The 18,372-nt window shown below is 44.1% G+C and overlaps 1 protein-coding gene across 1 annotated transcript in view; it reads right to left on the bottom strand.

Annotated features, from left to right (window-relative positions):
- The window catches only part of LOC143728574 (glutamate--cysteine ligase catalytic subunit-like), a 53,016-nt gene extending 35,481 nt beyond the window's left edge, over positions 1 to 17,535 (bottom strand). Inside the window, exons 1-2 of the mRNA XM_077219362.1 lie at positions 16,985 to 17,535; positions 10,491 to 10,603 (exon numbers count right to left, since the gene is read on the bottom strand). Of these exons, the coding sequence (XP_077075477.1) occupies positions 10,491 to 10,603; positions 16,985 to 17,134 (263 nt within the window). The 5' untranslated portion in view covers positions 17,135 to 17,535. The remainder of the gene's footprint in view (positions 1 to 10,490; positions 10,604 to 16,984) is intronic.
- Positions 17,536 to 18,372: the final 837 nt, after the last annotated feature.

Raw genomic sequence — 18,372 nt, forward strand, 5'->3', positions numbered from 1 at the left:
CGCTGTGCGGCAGCGTGCAGACATAGGCAAGACGGCTCGCGCGCCTATTGGCTGCCCTGCGGCAACAGCAGCAAGCCTATCGAGGGAGGCCCTGCGCGACGTGACATCCAATGGGGGTGCTTCGCGCCCATTTCGTCACGTCCCGCCAGAATAGGCGTGGCCTTGGCCTGTAAATACGCTCGACAGGCTGATACAAACTGATTTTAATCTCTTCAGCGAAGCACTACTGCATCGCTGGATCCGGAGTGAGAAGCCGCGCCGTCTGATAGTAAGCCTTCTGCGGGACGAGCCTTCGAGCCTGAAGCCGCTGGCCTTCACCTCGCCGCCTTCAGCCGCCGTACCTGCTACGCTTTCCGGCGTTAATATCCTTTTTCACTGCTAGAGTGTGTGTTCGCCGTCGCGACTCACAGACTCTCTCTCTCTCTCTCTCTTTATCTAAAAGAGCAGCGTCTTTTTGAAGACGCTTCGTTCCTGTGGAACTATTGCCATGGTGACTCTGAGGACTTGCCTGGCATTTTTTCTCCGAGTCTGCACTCCCGCCCGCTGTAGTGCCGCGCCGCAAAGCGCCGTACTCAGCGGGTCCTCGAGCCTTCTCCAGCCCGTGAAAGCTCGCCGGTTCGCCCGCCAGCTTCACCAGCTTCAATCGAGTCGCTCACTGACGGACAGCGGCCGCCGCGTGCCGCCGCTTCCGCCATTAGTGACGACGAGATAGCTGCATCGGTAGAGGAGGCCAGCTGCTCTATCCCCGCGTCGGACAGTGAGGATCGGGCGAGCTCTGTGGACCTCCCCCTTCTGCCCGCGAGTCGTCAGGGAAACGGGCCAGCATCAAAACCGCGGCTAGCTTTCTTTACGTTATAAGAAAGCTACCCCGCCCCCGCCCCCCGTGGGCATGCGTCACCGGCGAAATGAGGAAAGAGTGTATTTTTAGTCCCGCCGAGGCCGGACCAATCTCCATTTCTCAAACATTTCTCAGCTCCTCTTAGTTTGAGCGGCTGAAAATGTCAATATCGCAGCAATGAGCCTGTTGTATAACACGCACGCCTGCAAACAAACGCCAACACACACAAAACTGTGATGACGCTCTATTATGTCGTCAAGCTATTTTAAGCTTTTGTCGTTTCCCCCTGTGGCTCAGTGGCGAAACCTAAAGCCATCGCACGGGAGACCCGTGTTTGATCCCAGCGCTCGCATCAGATAAAATTTAGTCTCGCCGCGGCCAGACTTGCACTGAAACTTTTCGCTCGTTCAGTTCCAAGAAAATGTGACTGTTCCAGTGTATTTTGCAGTAAACAAGCCGGTACCATGGCCCGCTTGCCTGCACACAAATGCCGTTTCCACGGCAACCCAGAAAAATCATATAAGCAATGTATTTTCTGGTATTCCGGCCACAGCCGATGGTGTTATGAGTGTAATAAAAATGCCCACAGCCCAGTGTTCATTTCTACACACAAACACAGCCCGCCACAGTGCAGGGCTCGCACATATGAAATCGACTCATGTCAATTGTGCATTAAATGTAGTGAATGTGCCAACAACCCAGTGCCCACAAACACTACACACTGCATGTGCCACGTTTTCTGTAAAACGAAACCAACACACATACAGTCAGCTAAGACCCACGGTGTTTAAGTCTCGCCACGGCCAGACTCCACCGAAACCTCTCGCTCGTTCAGTTCCAAACAATGTGACTGTTCGAGTGTATTTCGCAGTAAACAAGCCGGTACCACAGCCCGCTTGCCTGCACATTAACGGCATTTTTACGGCGACCCAGATAAATCCCAAAAAAGAGGGTATTTTCTGGTATTCCGGCCACGGCCGATGGTGTTATGAGAGTTGTAAGAATGCCCACGTCTCAGTGCCCATTCCCACACACAGACACAGCCCGCCACAGTTCAGGGCTAGCACAAATAAAATCGACTCATGCCGATTGTGCAAACGTAGTGAATGTGCCCACGACACAGTGCCCACAAACACTACACGATGCGTGTCCCACGGTTTCTGTAAAAACGAAACCAACACATATTCAGTCAGCGCAAGCCGACGGTGTTCTCAGTGCAGTGAGTGTGCCCGCTGTCCCGCGCCCACATTCCCTCACAGACACGCTGAACCCTACGGGGTTTGTCCCGCTCGCTCTCTCTCTACAATCTGTCATAGAGAAATCGAGCGCGACCAGGCTGCCTGCCGTGATCGGCGCGCCCCCCGCCTCGCACACTTTAAACACAGTGTTTATGTCTCAGCACACCGAAGCTCTGCAGCCGCCGCTATGCCGCGGCCAGAGCCCGGATCTCATTCTGCCTCTAGCTATTCACGCAAAAGCGTGGGAAAAGCTTCCCGGGGTATCAGAATGGGTGTTGAACACTATAAAAAGAGGCTATTCGCTACAGTTCGCTCGTTACACGGCGCGTGTCGAAACCACGGTAGACAACAAAGTATCTCATCTACTTCGAACCGAAATAGCGAAACTACTGAGCAAAGGGGCCATAGAACCTTTATCTCAGGCTCAGAGCGAAGGGGGTGTATACAGCAGATATTTTCTGGTACCGAAAAAAGACGGGGGTCTCAGACCCATTCTAGATCTGCGACAATTGAACAAAGCGCTTCTGAAACGCAAGTTCAAAATGCTGACAACCAGCAAAATCCTTGCGCAAGTGCGCCAGGGAGACTGGTTCATTTCAATAGATCTGAAAGACGCCTATTTCCAAATACAGATTGCGTCACGTCACAGGCGATTTTTGAGATTCGCCTTCAAGGGCCAGGCATATCAATACACAGTCCTACCGTTCGGCCTTTCCCCAGCACCCCGCATATTCACGAAGTGCATGGACGCGGCTCTCGCACCCGTGAGACTTCAGGGCATGCGAATTTTGAACTACTTGGACGATTGGTTGATTCTAGCTCGATCACGATCAGAGCTCATAGAACACAAGACCAAATTACTCGAGCATCTCGAGAATCTGGGTCTCACAGTCAATTGGGCGAAGAGTTCGCTGCCTCCCAGCCAGAAAATTTATTTTCTGGGAACAGTGATAGACTCGCTGCCTATGACAGCAAGTCTGTCGCCGGAGCGGGGACTGGACATTCAGCGCGCCGTGAAATCCTTCCACCGCGGCTCTATAGTCCCGCTCAAGCGGTTTCAGAAAATGCTGGGTCTCATGGCCTCAGCATCTTCGGTACTTCAGCTGGTCAGCTGGGCCCGCTTCGCAAGCGCCCAATGCAGTTATGGCTGAAAGCGCGAGTTCCACCCGGGGCATGGGCCGCTGGTCTGTTTCGCCTCAGGGTCGACAGGAAATGCGTCTCGGCTCTGAAACCTTGGAAAAAAGCCGACTGGTACCAGTCAGGAGTGAGTCTGGGGACTCCCTCGAGTGTGATGGTGGTGTCCACGGACGCCTCCACCTCGGGGTGGGGAGCGCTGCTCGAGGGCAGACCGTTCTTTGGCCAGTGGTCAGAACGGGAGAAGCTCCTACACATAAACTGTCTAGAAATGCTGGCAGTAGACAACTAAGGCGCTTTTGTCCCCAGATAAAAGGCCGCCACATCTTAGTCCGGTCGGACAACATGTCAGTGGTGGCGTACATAAATCACCAGGGCGGCGTCAGGTCCCGAAGCCTTTACAGGCTGACGAAACACCTCCTGGACTGGGCTCAGCACAACCTGCTTTCACTGAAAGCAGCGCATGTGCCTGGTCACCTGAATCTGGGACCAGACAGACTGTCCAGAAACAATGTCCCAGCAGGGGAATGGTCGCTGCACCCGCAGACGATCCAACTGCTGTGGGAGACATTCGGCAGAGCGCAGGTGGACCTGTTCGCGTCCCAGGAAAACGCTCACTGTCCGAACTTTTTCTCCAAGAGCAGGGATGCGCTGGCCCACGTATGGACCCGACGCCCCCTCTATGCTTTTCCCCCCATCTCGCTCCTGCCTCAAGTGCTGGAACGAATCAGGGAAAATGGATGCCCAGTGCTGCTCGTGGCTCCGCTATGGACGAACCAGACTTGGTTCCCAGTCCTATTAACAGCTGACCAGCACTGCCCCGTGGCCGATACCGGTGAGGAGAGACCTCCTCTCTCAGGCAAAGGGCTCGATTTGGCATCCTCGCCCGGAATTATGGTCCCTACATGTGTGGGCCATCAACGGGTACCCGCTAACCTCCCGGAGGGAGTGTTAAACACGATCACGCAGGCTAGGGCCCCGTCTACTAGACGGCTCTACTCCTCGAAATGGTCAGTGTTCTCTACCTGGTGTCAAGCTCAGGGCTTTTCACCCGTAGACTGCGGGGTTACGGAAGTGTTCTCCTTCCTTCAGGAGCTGCTGGATAAGGGTAGAACCCCATCCACGCTCAAAGTATACGTGGCGGCCATAACGGCGTTTGCAAAACTGACGTCTGGCCAATCACTGGGGAAAAACGACCTAGTCGTGCGATTCCTCAGGGGAGCTCGGAGGCTGAATCCTCCCAGACCTCCCTATGTGGGATGGAGTTTGAGCCTAATGACTCAAAAGTCATACTCAAACCAAGGCACGGGTACGTGCCCAAATCCCTCAACACACCGTTCAGGGCCCAGGTTATTTCCCTGTGCGCCCTCCCGGTGAACAATGAGGAGGCGGATGCTAATCTCCTTTGCCCTGTCAGGGCGCTGAGAGCTTATGTGTCCCGCTCGTCTGTCTTCAGGCAGACTGAGCAGCTCTTGGCGGACGCTCCAAGGGACTGGCCGTATCAAAACAGAGCCTATCCAGATGGATAGTCGATGCCATAGCGCTGGCTTACACTTCTAAGGGCCTGCAGTGTCCTTTGGGTGTCAGAGCGCACTCCACGAGAGGCGTGGCCTCTTCGTGGGCGTGGTCTAGTGGGATTTCCTTGCATGATATCTGTATGGCGGCGGGCTGGGCCTCCCCGTCTACATTTATACGGTTCTATAACCTAGAGGTTCCCGCCTTACAGGCCAAGCTGCTGTCGGTCTAGAATTCAGTACTATCTGTCCCGCTGCGCCGGCGCAGAATGCTGAGTTTTGCTTGAGTATCGCTCACTGATCGATAGAACAGCTCCATGGGTGTTGAATAACCCGTACTTTTGCCCAGTTCAGGCTGAACGCGTTCACCCTGTCTGCGGGAAATACTGTTAACATAACTAGCTCCTGTGGGATGCTATTTCATGGGGAATGATGCTTGTAGCCTCTCTTCTCCGACTCTCTGTGAGTCTACGGTGATTATGCACTATATGAGCCCCAGGCTACTGCCCTTGGGACTTTAGTGTGGGATCCCAGTACGCACGGCGTCTTACATTGTGTTCCCCATAACGTAAGATATTACGCAGTACGAGAGATACTCTCGTAAGAGAACGTACTCGGTTACTAACGTAACCTCGGTTCTCTCTAGAGAGGGAACGAGTACTGCATATCTTGCCATGCATACAACAGCGCTGGTTCGCTTCAGTGATGAAAACCAGTTTGTATCAGCCTGTCGAGTGTATTTACAGGCCAAGGCCACGCCTATTCTCGCGGGATGTGACGAAATGGGCGCGAAGCGCCCCCATTGGATGTCACGTCACGCAGGGCCTCTCTCGATAGGCTTGCTGCTGTTGCCGCAGGGCAGCCAATAGGCGTGCGAGCCGTCTTGCCTATGTCTGCACGCTGCCGCACAGCGTTTTACATTAATCAAAATTAAAGGATAATTTTTGGCTTCAATATCTCGTGGAAAAGAGTTTTCCCCATAGCGTAAGATATTACGCAGTACTCGTTCCCTCTCTAGAGAGAACCGAGGTTACGTTAGTAACCGAGTACGTTTTCGCGGGTCTGATACGTGTGCTGGTACGGGTGCTGTACGTGCTGACGAAAATTTGACGTACATAACGTGAGTGGTTTTCAAGGAAATCTCAATGTTTCATCCGTCCCGCGTTTCAATCGTCCCAGCTCTCCCCTACTTCTTTTCACTCGCTTCATTGTGCTTGCTCAGCGATATATGTCTGTAGGCACGTGTGGCTGCGCGTGTCGACGCGCCCCGTGAGTTAACAAATATAGCCTATATAGTATTTATTTAACCATGCAGCAAACTAAAAAAATTTTTTAACTTTTAAACCGTTTAAATTGTAGTATTAATCGGTTACAAATTTTGGATTTTGGAAAAATCTGAATTTCATTTTAGTGGTTACCGTATTTTCCGGACTATAAGTCTCACTTTTTTTCATACCTTGGCTGGTCCTGCGACTTATAGTCAGGTGCGACTTATATATCAAAATTACCAAGATTTACTCGTCACAGGATCGCTGACGGCCCCAGATTATTATTTGCGAGTTTTTGATGTATTTGTGGTATGACGTGAATGCATCATTTGGGCGAAATTGGGGGTGACATTACCGTCTACAGCCACGAGAGAGCGCTCTATGTGCTCTAGACTACAGCTCCACACTACACTTCAGTGATGTGGAATAAGATCGCGGGAGCTTGGTGAAATTGCTTTACCGATAACTGTTGGACTCGCTGTCTTGTTATGTTATTTTATTTTATTTTATCCTATTCAGCCTATTCAGGTATGTTCTTTATGCTATTGTGTAGCTAACTTTTGATGTGTTACGTTAACAACATACCGGACACATATTCAGCCTGTTGTTCTTTGTGCTATTGTGTGTAGCTGAATAACTTAAATGCCTTCTGTTTTAATGAATTAAAGTCTGTTTAAATAACCTTTTCTTGGTCTTGGATTTTGTTAAATAAATTTCTAAATAAATGAGACTTATAGTCCAGTGCCACTTATATATGTTTTTTTCCTCGTCATGACGCATTTTTGGGCTGATGCGACTTATACTCCGGAGCGACTTATAGTCCGGAAAATACAGTAAATTAAATGTTAATAATTAAAAAGCATGTCTAAACAATTCATGAAACTTACACAATTTATCAGCAATCTATTAGTTCTAAAAAGTTAAAAACAAAAATTAAGGCCCTATGAAATGTGACGTTTTTTTCTCAAGAATCCCATAAATTCTGTGTTTTCCACTTTAAAATTTATGGATTTCATTTTAATGGTTTGATTACGTTTTAATAATCAAAATGCATGACTAATCAACTGAATTTATAAAACTTTCCTTCGATCATGTAGCTGCCGTACTCCGGCCTGCATTTCAAGAGATCAATATTCTCTCTCTTTATGAAAAGTAACTTATAAATGTGAATTACTAGCAGAAGCACTTCATTTAATCCATTATGCACTGGTAGATAAATGAGCACTCGTGTATTAGTGACTACCATCATATTCTTGCTCTAGTAATGTAAAGTAATGGACAACACAACAGACAATGGCCAATAATGATGTCAAGAGAGTGCTGTGGGCATTGAGGACGATAAAATTACAATAAAGTAGTCAAAATACAGACAAAATTTCCACACACAATTTATTTTTTACATTTTAATGGTTAAATTAAAATGTTAGTAATCAAAAAGCAAGTCTAAACAATTCATGAAACTCATACAATTTAACAACAATCTATTAGTTTCGTTTTAGAAGTGTTAAAATGTTTTCCATTTTAAATTTTATAGAATCCATTTTAATGGTTTGATTAAATTTTAATAATCAAGAATCAATTGAATTTATTAAACTTCAACTTAAAGAAATTTTCTTTTTGTCAGAAATTCTGTTTTTTTCTGCATTTATAATTAAGCCTAATGCAAATTCATTATCAAAAACGGTGGTAAACAATGGAATAAAACATAAGCAATTAAAGAAATTGAAAAAATCCTTTTATTTTTTGGCAGACAACATGTCAAGTTAAACCAAACTTTTATGATGATGGGTTGCCGTGAAAACCTTTGAGTTTCTGTGTGTAAATATGTGTGTTATATAGTCTTTTTAAGCTTTAATACTCGCACACTAGTCCATATCATGAACATATGATTATACAAACCCTAAGTTTGATTTATTCATCCAGAATTTGCAGAATTCCACAATATTCCACATTAAATATCATTTTTATGACGGGATTCCACGATTGCATCAGTGTTTTTCCACATGGTGGAATATATCCGTCTATGGCTAATGCAAACGTTTTGAACGGGATCATCGATGTGTAAAGTGTAAAGTGCTGTGACACACACTCTTCAGTGTGTGCAGTAGAGAGGCACTAATGAGGAATGCAGTGTGTGCTGATCTTCCCCTGAGCTACAGATACACAACATCAACAAATCCACATTCCACAATAATCAAACTTCAAATAATGCTTATCCTGGCCAAACTAACTTCTGATGAGCCTGTCATTTAAAAAAAAAAATATTTAAGTGTATATATTTTCTTTCATGTAGTGTGTAATAATAGAGCTGTTTGTGAATGTAAAAGATCTGTAAAGTTTCAAAGATCAAAGTTCAGATAAACTGAGTTTTTGTCTCCTAAAGAATGAATCAATTCTGAACTGAAACGAGTCGTCAGTAATTCAGTCTCACTTCCTGATGAACCTGCATATGTTTTTAATGAATTTGCATAATGCCAGCCCATGGTGTTGATTGGCTGAACAGCGTCTCTTAGCTCCGCCCTCAAACACTGCAGTTTATCTGAGACTGGAAGAGTTTGGTTTGTGTTGTTCTTGTCGAGAAGAAGCTGTTTTCTGAGATTGATACGGTAAAACCCACACCATCGTTACTGTTCATATCACTGTGAGATTCAGATATGATAATGAGCGTTTGCTTTCTGACAAATCACAGCAGAGGAGCTCTCAGAGAGGCGGGGCTTAGAGAGACTAAATCTGTGATTGAAGCGTTTCAGACACTGAGAGTAAAGAGCTGATGTGTGAGTGCATATTATGAGAAAATTAAAGAACATGACTACTTTGTCAGAAAGATGTCGTTGGTGTAGACACTTGTCAATCAAACATGTCTGACCAATAGAGAAGCACCCGCCCACTGCGGAACGTTTGTGTCAAAATGATTCAAACGAAAGAATCTGAACTTCAAAACTTTTTTCACTTAAAAAAATGATTCAATTAAAACAATTTGAACTTCTAAATTTTTTTCACTTCAAATAAAAAAAAACTAAAACAACGAAAAAACATCCTCTTCAATACTTGTTTTATTCACGGGGTAATTTTTTTTGCATTTGAACAGTTTTTTCTTTGATTGAAAATATTTTTTTTGATTGAAAACAACTTTTTTGGAATTGAATGATTAAGACACAAATGTCCTACCCATGTATGGCCCAAACACAAAAAGATTACTTCAATCAAAGAGAACATTTTCAATAAAAAAAAGTGTTCAAATGCAATTTTTGGAGTCTCAAATATTTTGTTTGCATTCAAAAACGATTTTCTATATTTGAAAATGTTTATCTTTTCATTGAAGTGACTTTTTTATTGATTCTGTTGTTTGTTTGTTTGAAGCAACTTCTTTTTTGATTGAATGATAAAGACACAAATGTCCTACCTATTATATGGTCCAATCAAAAAACAATGTTACTTCAATTAAAAAGGTTGCTTTAAACAAAACAAAACGGACTTCTATCAAAGAAAACATTTTCAATCAAAGAAAAGCAGTGTTCAAATGTATTTTTTTGAGTCTCAAATATATTTTTGGATTCAAATACTTTTTTTCTTTGATTGAAAAGTTTTTCTTTTATTGAAGTGAAGGTTTTTTTAACTGAAAATATATTTTTTTATTGAATAATAAAGAAACTAAACTAACTCCATACATTAGGGGCCTTTAAAATAGCATAATTGGGGCAAGTCTAATCGAAGGGAGAGGAACAAGAAACACAAAAGATACTATCGATCGTGTTGACTTGTTAAACAGATGCATAAAGGAGGGATTGGCTGCAAGACTTTACAGTTAATGTGTACAAAAGAACAAACCAGCTAATAAATAAAATAAATGAATGGGGACAAACACTTTTTATCCCGGCGTTACACAGTTGCAGCTAAACCTGCTATTTTTGAAGTCATGATTGTAACAAACCTCTGAGTATGTAAACTAAATAATTAGGGATGCACGATATATCGGCCACTTTAGCTATAGCTATATCATCATTTTTAATGTTATTGTTATCACCCCGAAAAGAAAATTTGGCCGATAAATAATGTATTATTTCCATCAGCTGAGACACTTCAGATGCACACTGGTCACCATGATGATGTTTCGAATTGCTTGAAATATGATTGTAATCACTTCAAAATGGAAAATATAGTTCAGAGAAACATGTGCAGCGCAAGTCTGTCATATCGGCCACATAAAATTATCATAAGAACATTATAATTGTGTGTTTGGGACATGGCTTTTAATGGTGAGACTTTTGTTTTTGTAATCAGGCTCTCAAAAAATGATACAATTTTGGATTTAGATTTATCGGCCAATATATCAGTTATCGGCTTTCAAATATAAAGAATTATCAGTATCGACCAAAAATGCAATATCGGTGCATCCCTAAAAATTATATTCTAAGTGGAAAACTTTGACCTTGTGTTTTTTGGGTCATCATCACATCAACATGTTCAGAATATTTTTGTAACACAATCAGTTACTCACTTGGGGTCAATCTTTTCCCCCTTTTCCTGAAGGATTTCCAGAACCTCCTCCCCGTTCAGAACCAGACGGGCTTTTTCATGTTTGTCATCCATTTCCACCAACATGTACTCCACCTGTGGGATGAGTTAGACCTCTTATCATACGGTTTATCACATTACTACTGTAGCAAAAATATTGCCCACAAGTAGAGCTAGTTCCTGCTTTGGCTGAGGTATTATCTGCACATTATGAGTGAGAGCATTTGCCTTGCAAACCCAACCAACAATGACAGAGCACAGTGTTTATACTCTTATTACATGAATTATGAAAGTAAAAACACATTCCTAGTCGGATGCCATTCCATTATTCTTTTTCCCCATTCCATTCTTCTTTCCCCCCCCCCCCCCCCCATTCCATTCTTCTCCCCCCCCATTCCATTCTTCTTTTTCCCCCATTCCATTCCATCCCCCCCCCCCATTCCATTCTTCTCCCGCCCATTCCATTCTTCTTTTTCCCCCATTCCATTCCATCCCCCCCCCCATTCTTCTCCCCCACATTCCATTCTTCTTTCCCCCCATTCCATTCTTCTTTTCCCCCATTCCATTCCACCCCCCCCCCCCCATTCCGTTCTTCTTTTTCCCCCCATTCCATTCTTCTTCCCCCCATTCCATTCTTCTTCCCCCCCCATTCCATTCTTCTTTTCCCCCATTCCATTCTTCTTCCCCCATTCCATTCTTCTTCCCCCCCATTCCATTCTTCTTTTTCCCCCATTCCATTCCATCCCCCCCCCCATTCCATTCTTCTCCCCCCCATTCCATTCTTCTTTTCCCCCCATTCCATTCTTCTTTTCCCCCATTCCATTCCATCCCCCCCATTCCATTCTTCTTTTCCCCCCCATTCCATTCTTCTTCCCCCCATTCCATTCTTCTTCCCCCCCCATTCCATTCTTCTTTTCCCCCATTCCATTCTTCTTCCCCCCATTCCATTCTTCTTCCCCCCCATTCCATTCTTCTTTTTCCCCCATTCCATTCTTCTTTTCCCCCCATTCCATTCTTCTTTTTCCCCCATTCCATTCTTCTTTTCCCCATTCCATTCTTCTTTTCCCCCATTCCATTCTTCTTCCCCCCATTCCATTCTTCTTCCCCCCATTCCATTCTTCTTCCCCCCCCATTCCATTCTTCTTTTCCCCCATTCCATTCTTCTTCCCCCATTCCATTCTTCTTCCCCCCATTCCATTCTTCTTCCCCCCCATTCCATTCTTCTTTTTCCCCCATTCCATTCTTCTTTCCCCCCCATTCCATTCTTCTTTTTCCCCCATTCCATTCTTCTTTTTCCCCATTCCATTCTTCTTTTCCCCCATTCCATTCTTCTTCCCCCATTCCATTCTTCTTTTCCCCCATTCCATTCCATCCCCCCCCCATTCCATTCTTCTTTTTCCCCCCATCCCATTCTTCTTCCCCCATTCCATTCTTCTTCCCCCCCCATTCCATTCTTCTTTTCCCCCATTCCATTCTTCTTCCCCCATTCCATTCTTCTTTTCCCCCATTCCATTCTTCTTTTACCCCCATTCCATTCTTCTTTTTCCCCCATTCCATTCTTCTTTTTCCCCATTCCATTCTTCTTTTCCCCCATTCCATTCTTCTTTTTCCCCATTCCATTCTTCTTCCCCATTCCACTCAATCCATTCTTCTTTTCCCCCACCATATTCCTTCTTTATCCCCATTCCATCCATCTTTTTTCATTCTTCTTCCCCCATTCCATTCTTTCACCATTCATATCCCCCCCCCCCATTTCATTCTTCTTTTCCCCCCATCCATTCTTCTTTTCCCCCCATTCCATTCTTCTTTCCCCCATTCCATTCTTCTTTTCCCCATTCCATTCTTCTTCCCAGTATTCCATTCTTATTTTCCCCCCATTCCATTCTTCTTTTCCCCCCCATTTCCCCATTCCATTCTTTTCCCCCCATTTCCCCCATTCCATTATTCCTTTCCCCATTCCATTCTTCTTACCCCCATTCCATTCTTCTTTTCCCCATTCCATTCTTCTTTTCCCCCCATTCCATTCTTCTTTTCCCCATTCCATTCTTCTTTTCCCCCATTCCATTCTTCTTTTCCCCCCATTCCATTCTTCTTTTCCCCATTCCATTCTTCTTTTCCCCCCATTCCATTCTTCTTTTCCCCCCATTCCATTCTTCTTTTCCCCCCATTCCATTCTTCTTTCTCCCCCATTCCATTCTCCCCCCCATTCCATTCTTCTTTCCCGCCATGCCATTCTTCTTCCCCCATGCCATTCTTCTTTTCCCCCATTCCATTCTTCTTTTTCCCATTCCATTCTTCTTTTCCCCATTCCATTCTTCTTTTCCCCATTCCATTCTTCTTCCCCCATTCCATTCTTCTTTTTCCCCATTCCATTCTTCTGTCCCCCATTCCACTCCATTCCATTCTTCTTTTCCCCCCATTCCATTCTTCTTTTTATCCCATTCCATTCTTCTTTTTCCCCCATTCCATCCATCTTTTTTCCATTCTTCTTCCCCCATTCCATTCTTCTTTTCCCCCATTCCATTCATATCCCCCCCCCCATTTCATTCTTCTTTTCCCCCCATTCCATTCTTCTTTTCCCCCCATTCCATTCTTCTTTCGCCCCATTCCATTCTTCTTTTCCCCATTCCATTCTTCTTCCCAGTATTCCATTCTTATTTTCCCCCCATTCCATTCTTCTTTCCCCCCCCATTTCCCCCATTCCATTATTCTTTTCCCCCCATTTCCCCCATTCCATTATTCCTTTCCCCATTCCATTCTTCTTACCCCCATTCCATTCTTCTTTTCCCCCCATTCCATTCTTCTTTTCCCCCCATTCCATTCTTCTTTTCCCCCCATTCCATTCTTCTTTTCCCCCCATTCCATTCTTCTTTTCCCCCCATTCCATTCTTCTTTTCCCCCATTCCATTCTTCTTTTCCCCCATTCCATTCTTCTTTTCCCCCATTCCATTCTTCTTTTCCCCCCCATTCCATTCTTCTTTTCCCCATTCCATTCTTCTTTTCCCCCCATTCCATTCTTCTTTTCCCCCCATTCCATTCTTCTTTTCCCCCATTCCATTCTTCTTTCTCCCCATTCCATTCCCCCCCCCCCATTCCATTCTTCTTTCCCGCCATGCCATTCTTCTTCCCCCATGCCATTCTTCTTTTCCCCCATGCCATTCTTCTTTTTCCCCCATTCCATTCTTCTTTTCCCCCCTCATTCCCTTCTTTTTCCCCCGATTCCATCCTTCTTTTTCCCCCGATTCCATTCTTCTATTTTCCCCGATTCCATTCTTCTTTTTCCCCCATTTCATTCCCCCCATTCCATCCCACCCCCATGCCATTCTTCTTTTCCCCCATGCCATTCTTCTTTTTCCCCCATTCAATTCTTCTTTTCCACCCTCATTCCCTTCTTTTTCCCCCGATTCCATCCTTCTTTTTCCCCCGATTCCATTCTTTTTCCCCCATTTCATTCTCACCCCCCCATTCCATTCTTCTTTTCCCCCATGCCATTCTTCTTTTCCCCCATGCCATTCTTCTTTTTCCCCCATTCCATTCTTCTTTTTCCCCCGTTTCCATCCTTCTTTTTCCCCCGATTCCATTCTTCTTTTTCCCCCCGATTCCATTCTCCTTTTTCCCCCCGATTCCATTCTTTTCCCCCCCATTTCATTTTCACACCCCCCCCATTCCATTCTCCTTTTTCCCCCCGATTCCATTCTTTTCCCCCCCCATTTCATTTTCACCCCCCCCCCCCCCCCATTCCATTCTTTTTGCCTTTTTAAGCCACTAATGCTGAACAAAGGATTCACCTAAACCAACAACATTCCAGCAGGTTTTACCGTAAATCCATTGACGTCTTCTGGCTGGTCAAAGGTAATGAGATGAAAATCCATTTCAATAGGAGGTTCAGAAATCGACATTAGCCTGTTGATCCTACATGAACTGCGAGTTTGCACATGCAAACACTTTTAAGCAACACATGTTTAGTTTAGTACTCTTTGGATAACAGTGAACAGCTCACTGAAAGATGACTAACTGCACAGCCATCCAACCAAAAGAAATGGGATTTTGCAAAAATCTATAAGCTAAAATCACTGCGTAAGAGTGCAGATCTTCACATGCCTGGGGTGCTTTACACAAGTAATACATTACTCAATATACCGGTGGAAAATGTGGACATGCCCACTCATTTCCCATAGTTTGAATAATAACTGAGACTATGAAACAGGCTAACAGAAATGGGAGAATATGATGTCAAACCCAAAAGATATTGTATTTGAGCTTCTTTAATTTTGCCTGGATCTTCAGCACAATCTCTTAAAGTGGTTTAAAGTCCCTGTAAAGTCAAAATGAAGTATGTGTTCTGAGTTTGTCATATCACAGAAAAATGTGTTATTAGCCACCCAGCCAAATTTGAATGATAAAAAAATCTGGCAAGTACATAAAATAAGCTATCAAAATCTTGAAAAAATGAGCAGTAGTCTCTGCTCTCAAACGCGGGGGGCGTGTCAGCTGGCATAGCTTTAACCACGCCCACTCGCGGTACAGCTGCCGTTGCCACACTCAACTGTCACCCGCTACAGCCGGAATGGATGCTCCTAGCAGCTTATTAGGTTAATTATAACATAAGCAGACAAGGCAACTTACACTCATTGGTGGGCAGGCACTGCCGATGATGTCACCAGTTCTTGGCGCGATGGGAGGATGAAGGCCGAGGCGGGAGAGAGTCGGTTCGGCCCCATACACCAGTAACAGCGGATTATCAGTGAATCCCAGTTGTCTCAGACGAAAGTTTATAAAACTATCCCGTGTAAAATGATCACTACAGAGGCGAGTGTTTGCGGTGATCCTCAGCTCTCCATCAAGCTGGCTCTTCACAAAATTAATCCACCTCTTCTTGATGTGATCGTTTTAAGGAAATTTAAATAAGGACAACCAATCTGTTTTGCACATGATCGTATCCAGGTAGTAGGTGGTGGTGGTGGCGCAATGGATAAGACACATGCCTTTGGTGTGAGAGACCCGGGTTCGAATCCACTGTGAGACACCAATGTGTCCCTGAGCAAGTTGCTCCAGAGGCGTGCGACCTCTGACATATACAGCAATTGTAAGTCGCTTTGGATAGAAGCGTCAGCTAAATGAATAAATGTAAATGTAATGTAGTACGCATTTCCGTGACGAAGACATAGCTAACTAGCGAACTGTACGCTGTAGTAACCAATAATAGTACTGACAGTAACTTGAGCGGCAAACTGATGCGAATGTGCTCTATTTATATTGTTAGTGGAGCGGCCAGCCTCAGTGGCTCTAGTGCGCCATCAAGTAGGGGCGTGTCCAGGAGCTCAGGGGCTCCAGTGCGTCATCGAGCCCAGTTTTAGACCCGCCCAAAAAATCCGGAAAATAGCAATGGTGAAAAACTGTTTAACGGTCTAACTCCACAATTCAGTACTTCATAGTTCACAGTCTTTGTAATATGTTTAAGCAATACATTTCTAAAATTTATAATGTGTTTAGAATATTTTTTTAAATTGCCCTTACAGGGACTTTAAAGTCGCCCTGTGGTGCAAATCCAGCTATTAATGTTGTTTATATGTTTATGTGGTGTTTTTAATATGCTTTAAGACAAACCATGTGTAAATTCATAAGTCAACAGCATTGCTGAGTATTTTCTCCTTAAAACTGCAGTGAACCAAAGACAGTCTCAAAAACACGCTTTGAAATCGCTGGTGTTTCTGACGTCACAAACGACCTTGTAACCGATCAGATCAACTTGTGATCGTCAACGAGTGGATCTCTGAGCGAGTGAGTGAGTGAGTGAGTGGAGGCGGGGCTCATTTGCATATTCATAGAACAGCGAATACTAAATGAGGCAAAGGGTGTCGAGTTACATTCAAGATATTTTATAGCATTAAAAATGTTTAAATATGTCATTTTGGTGATCAAAGATGAGTTTTAAAGGATACAATTATTGACTACAGGGGGACTTTATCCAATTACTTTTAAACATCACAGGAGGTCAAAGGTCAGCAGGACATTTGTTGTACCGGACAGTTTGGGGTAATTACACTGTTGACCTTCGCTTACCCCTTAACTCACCCATACCACCACACCTGTCTCTAACCTTAACATATCCTACTCAATAACAGCAAATGTTTTGTAATACAACATCAACACAATAATCATTCATTTCCTACCAGACTTTTTTTTTCTTAGCATTGCTGTAAAATAGACATCTTACATAAACATCTTACTTCGCATGTATCTACAAAACCAATTGCAAGATTGTAAGCATCAGCCTTTACAATGTTTTTTTTTAAGATCAAGTCAAGTGTGTCCAAAAAAAGTGCATTAATAACAAACACAAAGTGAGCTGAAGGTGCACCTGCTCACAAGCAGCATCTCCATTGCATCATTTAATGCAACCCAACCACGTGTTTCCCATAAATATGCAGTTATAACATGATTTCTGAGGATGTAAAGGAAAGCATGCATCCTCACCTCATCTCCCCATTTCAGCACATCCTTCTGTCGCTCTTTCACCTTATTGTAGATGTTGAGGAACTGAAGGATGCCGTGCTTTCTAACGTGGTCAGCATGCTTCTTGGTCTCTTCCCAGTTGAGCGGTGAGCCTTGTGACAGCAAGCCCATATCACAAACCTAAAAACCCTGGCTTATGATTATTACGGACTTCAACTGCAACTTCTCCGCCGCCGCGTCACGCGTTCCGTGATACTGATAAACGATAATGTATAATGCGAGCGAGCGAGCGCGCGCGCTAGGCCCTTCAACGATTCGTTTTTAAGTAGGAGATGATTCGCTTTTGTTTCCAAGCACTTTGTGTGCGCGCGAGGAATGTTTCACTAAAACTCACGTTATGTGCGAATAAAGCGGCCTCAGGCTGCGAGCTGTTGATATTTGATCGGAGTGCGCGAGTTATGTCAGTCCTGTCCTCGCGCGCACACACTTTGCTTGCACTGAAAACACGTGACCGTGTCGTTGCGGGCACGTCATCATATTATGACTCAGCAATTCCTCTTCCTCTTTGTTGTGCGCGGATGATGATGGCGTGGTCAAGGTAACAACACGCGCATCGGGTTTAATCTGTGGGGTTGAATCTGCTTTTGTAATCATGACAATGCAAAAAATATTGTTTAATTGCTTATATTTTGGAATATGTTGTCTGTGAATTATTTGGGTTATGGTTGGAGCAACACCAAGGTCAGCAAACATAGAACGGGTTTTTAGGTTTTATTTTTACAGCCATGACGTTCCCAGAACATTCGCTGCTTGATTTTGAGACAAATACCGTCACTTACAGTTATACAGGTGTGTGTGTGTGTGTGTGTGTGTGTGTGTGTGTGTGTGTGTGTGTGTGTGTGTGTTAATAAACATGAATAACATACTCAAAACGTTCTCAATGTTTTTTTTTATAACCATTATACAGAATGTTCGCTAATGATTATTTAACCGTTAATTCTTTACACTGAACATTCCCTAATGGTTATTAAAACAAAAATCCTGTTGTAAGACTGTAAGAACTGGAAGAGAGGGCAAATTAACGTTTGAATTTCTCTCTTGTGCAACATTCGAGACTCAAGCCTCACCTAAGCAATCCTAAACTACATCTCTTTCCCCTGTATTTCCCCATGTATTTTATAATGTCAAGGTATTGCATCTTCTCTCTTTATTCCAGAGCAATTGCTGTTTGTATTTATTATCTTTGAACTGATTATGGCGTGATACATTTCTGACATAATAAATTTTAAACATTTGATTTTATTCTAATCGACTCTGACATTATTTTCAGTAAAGAGTTAAAAAGAATAGTCAAAAACTCGCTCACACTTAAAATATCATATCATAGCACAAAAATCATTAAAACCTTT

The sequence above is a fragment of the Siphateles boraxobius genome, unplaced genomic scaffold (assembly GCF_051911475.1).
Source record: "Siphateles boraxobius isolate OS27281-9 unplaced genomic scaffold, OSU_SipBor_1 78, whole genome shotgun sequence".
Classification (NCBI taxonomy): domain Eukaryota; kingdom Metazoa; phylum Chordata; class Actinopteri; order Cypriniformes; family Leuciscidae; genus Siphateles; species Siphateles boraxobius.